General features: G+C 24.4%; 4 protein-coding genes across 4 annotated transcripts; 3 read left to right on the top strand and 1 right to left on the bottom strand.

Annotated features, from left to right (window-relative positions):
* Window positions 1–404: 404 nt before the first annotated feature.
* ENU1_133360 (p21-activated kinase) lies at window positions 405–1,808 on the bottom strand (the record flags this gene model as incomplete). The annotated part of the gene is made up of 1 exon (XM_008860124.1): window positions 405–1,808. The coding sequence occupies one exon, from the start codon at window positions 1,806–1,808 to the stop codon at window positions 405–407; it is 1,404 nt and encodes a 467-aa protein (XP_008858346.1).
* A 1,531-nt stretch (window positions 1,809–3,339) lies between these two features.
* Window positions 3,340–4,002, top strand: ENU1_133350 (thiamine pyrophosphokinase; the record flags this gene model as incomplete). The annotated part of the gene is made up of 1 exon (XM_008860123.1): window positions 3,340–4,002. The coding sequence occupies one exon, from the start codon at window positions 3,340–3,342 to the stop codon at window positions 4,000–4,002; it is 663 nt and encodes a 220-aa protein (XP_008858345.1).
* An 88-nt stretch (window positions 4,003–4,090) lies between these two features.
* Window positions 4,091–5,599, top strand: ENU1_133340 (hypothetical protein; the record flags this gene model as incomplete). Its single annotated transcript, XM_008860122.1, has 2 exons — window positions 4,091–5,343; window positions 5,401–5,599. The coding sequence occupies 2 exons, from the start codon at window positions 4,091–4,093 to the stop codon at window positions 5,597–5,599; spliced, it is 1,452 nt and encodes a 483-aa protein (XP_008858344.1).
* A 96-nt stretch (window positions 5,600–5,695) lies between these two features.
* ENU1_133330 (DNA repair endonuclease, putative) lies at window positions 5,696–8,344 on the top strand (the record flags this gene model as incomplete). Its single annotated transcript, XM_008860121.1, has 1 exon — window positions 5,696–8,344. The coding sequence occupies one exon, from the start codon at window positions 5,696–5,698 to the stop codon at window positions 8,342–8,344; it is 2,649 nt and encodes an 882-aa protein (XP_008858343.1).
* Window positions 8,345–8,616: the final 272 nt, after the last annotated feature.

The raw sequence follows: 8,616 nt of genomic DNA, 5'->3' as shown, positions 1-8,616 counted from the left end.
CATCAATAAAATAAAAGAAATGAAAATAGATAAAAAGTACAAGTAATAAATAAAAATAAATTGAAAATAAAACAAATATTACATACTTATTGCAGAGAATGTCTTATATTTAATTACCATAATTCACTGTTCATTAAAAAATTTATTACTAGTTAAATAAAGTAGTAGTCATTTAGTTTAGAGGAGTTAACCAAAGTAATGTAAAAATGGTATTTCAATAAATGAAAATGACTAGTAAAGTATTATTTTAGAGTTTTGAAATGAAATAAAGCCAAGCATTTAATCTAAGAACCTTTTAAAAAAATTAAAACAAAAATGAAATGATTTAATAGTTAAATTTTTAAATAACAAAACTGTTAAAATAAAAAAATATAACAAAAATTTGACTTCAGAACGATATAATTTTATGCAAGCTTTCTCACATCAGCAATTAATTGTGCAAAATCTGTATTTTCACATGCAATTTTCATAAATGGATGTTGGAGTAATTCTTCGGAATCAGCCCTATTATCAGGAATAGTTTCCAAACAACGAGCAACGAATCCATTCATATCCCTACTCCATTTTTCTGCATTTTTCAAAGGAGGAATTCCTTTAGTTGTAATTAAGAATAAAGCACGTAATGGTGGGAATTCCATATAGGGAGGATCTCCTTCTGCCATTTCCATTACCATAATTCCTAATGACCAAATATCAATTTTTACACCATAATCATGACCACGAATTAATTCGGGTGCCATCCAATAAGGAGTACCAACTACTGTATTTCTATTTTTTTGTTTTTGATTTAATTGAGCTGCATAACCAAAATCAGCCAGTTTAACATGTCCATCATTAGTAAGTAACATATTATCTGATTTAATATCTCTATGAATACAATGTAGTCCATGAATGAAATTTAATGCTCTTAATGTTTCACGACAGACATAAGCAATTTGTGGTTCAGTCATTTCAATAATATCATGATTTTCTAATATATCAGTGAGACATCCTCCATCCATATATTCCATTGACATCCACATAAGTTTTTTAGCTGGTAAATAGAATGCCTCATAGAATGTAACAACGTTATCATGTTTACATCCTTTCATTAAACTAATTTCAGTTGCAATTAATTTTTCATTGTCATTGTTTACTTCCATTTGTTTCAAAGCAACAACAATTCCATCAGCTTTTCTTTTTGCAGAAAAAACTTCTCCTGAAGCACCTTCTCCAATTTTTTCAAAATCAGAATAAAACTCTCTTGGATCTTGTTCAATTGTAACATCTTTTAATTGAACTTTTTCAACATCTTCTGGTAATGGCTCTACTACAGCCTTAGATTGTTTAGGTTGAGAAATAGGAGCAGGAACTGAAGGAAGGTTAGTTTTATCTCCTTGTCGTTGAATTTGGAAATTTAATACATCATCAACAACATCTTTATTCTTTTTATATTCATCAGTAGTAATACCTCCTTCATTAAGGAATCTTTCCCATTCAGGTGGAAGTCCAATATATCCAAGATTAGGGTCAAAATCTACATGTACTACTTGTGTCATTCCAGATGGTCTAGTAAGACTAGCATCAATAGTATTATTAATAGCAGTAACCCATCTTTCTGCTTGATCTTTACATGGGGCATTAAAAATAAATTGTTTTCCTAATTTCTTTGAGTCTAATTTTAAATAACTATCTCCCATTGAAGCAACTAAAGAAACAACAGTTCTTTGAAGTGGGATTGTTAATATGGGAGTATTCTTAGTTGGACTATCAAACACATATACATCAGTCTTCGTCAAACGTACCCATTTACGTTTCCATGACTTCATGATTCCAGATTGTTTCGAGAGATATCCCTCAAACACTGGATTATTCCAGTTCTAAAAAGTGAACAATTTTCTTTTTTATTTTTACAATAACCTCACAAAAGTAATACTCCTTAAAATATTAATATAAAGTAAAAAACATACCGTTGACATTATCTGAATTTAAAAGTTCTTAGTTTTTTCATCCCCTCCTTTTTTTTATTTCATTCGTTTTGTTAAAAAAATAATAAAAATTTTCGTTTCAAGTTCAACTTTTAATTTTTATACCATTTTTACTCTTTTATTTTTTGTTTCCACGTCTTCATCTATTTAATTCATAGTTCCATATTTATGAGTCAGTTATTCTTTTTTGACTTTTTATTTTTATTTTTTCTTTTAAGATTATATCTTTTTCCATTTCAATTCCTTAAAATATTACTATTTATTTAATATTTTCCTATCACAAGTCATCATCAAAATACCTTGAATAACAATAAAAATAGACGTAGAAATAAATATTTAAATTATAACATATTAAATTAATAATCTCACAACCTTAATAAAAAAAAAGAATTGAATCTTTTTTAATACTTTTTCTTTTTTTTGTCTTTTCTTATATTATCGTTTTTTTTTTGTTTTTAGTTTAACACCAACTAATAAATCCTTGAAATAATACTAATTTCATAACTGAATTTTATTACCTCTAGAAAATGCTTCCATTGTTTTTGAAAAGATTTCAAAGTAATAAACTTTAACTTTCATTTCATTAACAATTTTTTGAACTTCTTCCTAAGTAATAACAGAAATACAATCTAAATAAACATCAAAAAATATCATTTTTATAAATTTCAATATAATAATATAAATATCTCTATTGTTTAAATAAGTTAATAGACAACTATTTGTTAGTTAAAGAAAAACAAGTTATAATATTGTTTGTGTCTTACAAAACTTTTTTTTGAATTTGTTGCCAAACAATTACAAAAAAATATATTTGAAATATATTCATTTATAATTGTAGGTAAACTAATGACATAATTAGAAAATAAATATTTTTCCTTATAATAATAACTATCACAAATCCTTTCTATTAAATGGGGGTTTTCTTATATCTTCATCTGCTATAACACAAACTTTGTAAATTGGATTATTATTATCCCCAATTTTTAGTTTATTTGTTATTAGTATTTGATTTTTCAGATGTTATTAAAGAAACTCTCCTCAAAAACTTTTCTTATTATTTACATTTTAAAAAAATGAATACTTAACCATTTTTATTTAATTAAAAATGACATGTTTCAAATTATATTTTAATTGTTTATTTATTTTTATTACAACTGACTTTTCTCTAAAAAACATTTTCTTAAATTATTAGTTTTATATATTAATTTTTTCTCGATCTTAAACATTTCTCTATTTGACAAATTTGTTTGTTCTATTCTGTAAATATTCTTAATTTGTTATTATCAACAATTTTTGTTCACAAAAATACGTCAAAATATTGACTAATAAAACCCTTAAAAATTTTCAAAGAATTTAAAAAATTTATAAATTAATGAACAAACCTTACGCAATCATTTTTACAGGTGGTCATTATGATGACCACCCTGACTCAATTCAATTTTATCAATCACTCATAGACTTAAGTTCATTTTTTATTTGTGCAGATAGTGGTGCTGATCATGCATCAGAATTTAAAAGAACACCACTTTTTATAGTTGGAGATATGGATAGTGTTAATCAAGAAACAATAAAGCAATTTAAACATGTAAAACAAATTCATTTTAGATGTGACAAAGATTATACAGACACAGAAATTGCTATTGGTAAGTGTATTGATGAAGGATATAAAAATATTGTGTTGTGTGGTGGAATAGGAACTAGATTTGATCATTCTTTATCAAATGTGCTTTCATTAGTTCGTTTGAAAAATGAAGGAGTTGAAGTAAAAATAATAAATTATTATGAAGAAATATTTGTTGCCAAACCCCATACTGAGATAGAAGGAAAACAAGGTTGGACAATTAGTTTTATTCCATTAACACTAACTGTAACAAATGTAACAATTTCTGGTTGTCAATATCCATTATCTTCATACACTTTACAACTTGGTTATTCATTAACAATATCAAATATAATAATTTCTCCAAAAGCAGTTTTTACATTTGATGAAGGTGAGGTTCTTGTTGTACTTACTCGACCCAATGGACTTGTTTAAAGTATAATTCTAATAAATTTAAAAGGTTCAGTTTTAAAAGTTTTATTTTGTTATAATCAAAAATAAGAAAAAAGATCTGTTAATTTCTATGACCAAACAGGTTACAAGAAAACAGTTTAGTAGTGCTTTAAAAGCAACACAACGACTAGGGCGTAGTGCAGCAGAAAAAGCAAGTTCTATATCGAATGATCTTGTTCCACCTTCAAGTCAGAAACTTATATCAAAAAATAAGGTTGTTATTCCAATAAAAAGAAAAAGTTTTAGAGTTGAAGGAAAAGAAAATCAAGAACATCAAACAACTCCCTCTCAAGGGATTTGTGAAGAAAAGAAAATGGAAGAAGAAAGTGCATTTATTGTTGAACCTGAAAATGATTTATCAGAAAGTTATATTAATGAAATATTAACTCAAAACATTGAAGTTGAAGAAAAGAAACAAAGTAATGAAGAAGAAAAAACAATAATCAATGAAGAATTATTAAAATGTGATAGTACTCAAAGCAGTCAAAAAGAAGAACAAATCTTTAAAGTTCCTACAATTGAGAAAAGTATTATAGAAAGAGAAAAATTAACTTTAAAAGATATACACCCAGAAGTAAAAACTGATGAACTATTTTTTAAAGATAATGTCATGGAAGAAGAACTTACAGAATCAAAAATTAATCAAATACTTGATATTTGTTGTAAAAGATATCATTCTGGAGTAAGTTCTATTCATTGTATTGATATATTGGATAGGATTAAACTTTCATTATCAATTGACCCAACGAATCAAACAATAAAAAGATTAATAGAAGTTGCATATTGTCCTCAATTTAGAAACGAAGTTCTCAAAGAGGCAAAGTTTATTGATGGTTTTAATAAATTAATAAAATCAGAAGAGAACAATTCAAAGAAAAATGATATTGAATTATGTTGTGAAGGAAAGACATGTGGAGGGAGTTTAATTGGTATTTTATTTGAAATGTTAAAAAATGATAGTAAAAAGAATTATGTAATAGAAATGTTTGAAGGAATATTTGCTTCATATCCAGTTGTATTATCACAAATATATCAATTTATTGTTTTTAAAAGAAGTAATGGATTAAGTGATAAAAGTGTTATTAAAATATTAGAATCAAAAACAATGTGGGGATTTGATTGTAGTCCAATAAATAATGAAATAGAAAGGATTATCTGTTCTTTTTGTAATAAGAAAGAAAATGATGAAGATTTTGATTTTATGTTAAATGGTGTCTATGACATTATTATTTCTGAGAGTATTGAATATGTTAATCAAAATGTGTTATATCAATTAATTGAAGCATTGCTTAAACTTGTTAAAGATATTAAAAATTTAAAAGAGTTTGTTTTATTTCTTTTAAATAGATAAATGAAAATGGATAAATTCATTTGCAATAGAATTAGACATATAATAATAGTTTCAAATATAATTGTTGAATTATGGAAAAATAATGATTGTATATTTACAGTTGAAAATCAAAAAGACATAGTTATATTACAAGTTGAATTAAAATCTAATTATGTTAACAATGAATCTATAGATGAAGTTATTGATAGAATAGAAGAAATAATGAGAGATTTTAGAAGAGATATTTGATTGAATGTTTTTTTATTTGAGGATTTAAAATTTATATTTTACTATTTAAAAAATAACATAAAATAAACTAATAAAATTTATTTTTTATTTCTTTTAATGGAACAATTTGTTGATAAAGTTGCATTACAAATAGTTTCATGTAAAAGTTTTACGATATTATCACATGGATATTTATTACCAGAAATATCATTAAGTGCAGTACATAAAGATATGAAACTTTACTTATCACATAACAAAAGTATCCCAGCTATTTTTCTTATTAATGCACCTCCTCATATTTTTCATCATTTTAAATTATATTCTGAAGGTTTAACATTTGATAGTTCAACAATAAAAGAAATAAAAAAAAGAAAATCAGAACAAACATTACTTAATTTTATTCGGTCAATAGACTATAGTGGAGTTGATTCATCTTCAATTTCTCAGAGTTGTGTATCAGAATTAAATCAATCAAGTATTGCTTCTTCAAATGAAGATATTTATATTCCATTATTATCTATTGATTATAAACTAAGCATTGAAAAAAGAAAAGAGTTATATAAAAATGGAGGAATATTTTTTGTTACAACTCGTATCCTTATTTCTGATCTTATATCAAATGAATTCAATTGGAATAGTTGTATTTTTTATATATTTGATATTGAAGATATTCAAAAAAGATTTAATATTTCTTTTATAGGACAAGTCTTTTTAACATTAACAAAAAATAAAGGACTTTTACGTTGTTTAACACAAAAAACACACCAATTAGTTGGTATTCCTAAAATTTATGAAAGAATAAAAGAAATATTTAGAATAGATAAAGTATTCTTCTTCTCTTATACATTTCCTGAATTAATTAAAATAAGAAATGAATTTAAATATTTTAATGTAGTTCAACTTAAATTACAAATGTCAGAATCAATGAAAATCATTGAACAAGGAATTTTTGAATCAATGAAATATATTGCAATAGAAATACGTCATCGTTTAAAAATACAATCAAATGTATTACCTGATTCAATGTTATTATTTGGGGAATTTGAAAAAAGAATTAGTAATTATAATAAAGGTATAGATTATGACTCTGATATTGAGTCAATGTGTATTGATATTAAAACACTTCGTCATTTAATGTTTTCATTATATATTCTAAATCCAGTTTTATTTTTTATTCAATTAGAAACGATGAAATTACTTGTTTGGGGAGAAGATTCAATGTTTTGGTTAGGAAAGAAAACAATGGAACTTGTAATTGAAACAACAAAAGCAAGACTTTGGAATCAAGATAAGTTTTTAATAGAAAAACAACCAAAACATATTGAAATGATGAATATTATTAAACATGAAAATCAAAAAGGAAATGATGTTGTTATTATTGTAAGAAATCAACAAACCAAACAAGAACTAATTCATTCATGGAATGTTGATGATGGAACACTTTTAGATATTTATCAACAATGGTTTGATAAAAAAAATGAATTAGAAAAACATATAAAAGAAATTCATTTAAAGTATAGGACTGATGCTAATTCAAAAATAAAAAAATGGAAATTTGTACAATCAGAAGGAATGAATTTAAATCAAAAAAATGAAGGAGATAATGGAGAAGTGATTGGTATAGATGATAAAGAGGATGTTAAACCAGAAGATGAAATTATTTTTGGATATAATAGTGTTATGTATGAAATGTCACAAAGATTTTATTCAACACAACAAATGATTATAGAAGAAACACAACAAAAATTAAGTCAAATGAAAAAGAAAAATGAACCATTTAATTGTAGAGAATATAAAGGAAGAATTAATAAAATTATAACACAAAATGAAATGAATAATGAACTGTTTTGGGATAAACCTAAAGCAATTATTTTATATAATTGTTCATTGTGGGTTACAAGAGTATTAGAAACTTATGTTCATTCAAGAGATGAAGAAATTAAATTATATTTACTATTTTATGAAAAGTCCTATGAAATGATTAAATATCAACAAACGATTTTAAGAGAGAAAAATGCTTTTGAACAATTAGTTAAAACTGAAATGAAAAGTAAAGAATTAAATATTGACCAAAAAGAAATAGAAGTTATTCCTATTCAAGATAGAGTTAAAACAATTATAGTTGATATTAGAGAATTTAGATGTGAATTACCTTTTCATTTATTTAATCAGAATTATAAATTAATACCAAAACAATTAGAAATTGGCGATTATATTTTATCTCCAAATATTTGTATTGAAAGAAAATCTGCTATAGACCTTGCTGGTTCTTTAAAATCAAGAAGAATTAATAAACAAATTCAAAATATGTTTAGAAAATATAATACTGTTGTATTACTTATTGAATGTTATTCTTCTGAAGGATTTGAACAATATGATAGTTCAAAAACTGAACAAGTATTAAAGTCTTATACTAATATATTCACACAACTAATTACTGAATTTCCACAATTAAAAATTGTTTGGTCATATTCTCCTCAAATGACAACTCATATTTTTAATGATTTAAAACAAAATGATTCGGAACCAACTGAAGAAGATTGTAAAATGATTGAAAATGATGATGATTTAACGAATTGGAATGCTCTTGAAGTACTGAAACGAATGCCTGGAATTACTACTGACCAACTTTATGACATGGAACATAATCCTAATCTTACGTTTTCAAAACTCATACAAATGAGTGAAGAACAATTAAAAGATATACTCAAAGAAGATAAGAATGTTAAACTCTTCCATCATGCTTGTAATCTTCAATTTAAATAAAACCTTTTTTTAAATTTTAATTTTAAATATATTTTAAACTTATAATGAATAAATTAATTTTGAAAAATAAACTTTCATTATTTATTATAAATCTTAACAATAGATACTTTTATTGATATGGTTATTGAAAGAAAAAAATAAATAAAATGTATTGATTAATTTCTTTTTAAAATATTACTTAATAAATAATAATCAATACCTTTTCTTTTCTACATTTAAATAAAAATTAAATCAAAAAGCACTTTGCTTATTGTTTGTTAGCTGGAATAACT

This window comes from Entamoeba nuttalli (genome assembly GCF_000257125.1).
Source record: "Entamoeba nuttalli P19 unplaced genomic scaffold asmbl_5572, whole genome shotgun sequence".
Lineage (NCBI taxonomy): Eukaryota > Evosea > Mastigamoebida > Endamoebidae > Entamoeba > Entamoeba nuttalli.
This window is presented reverse-complemented; position numbering and strand designations above follow the sequence as displayed.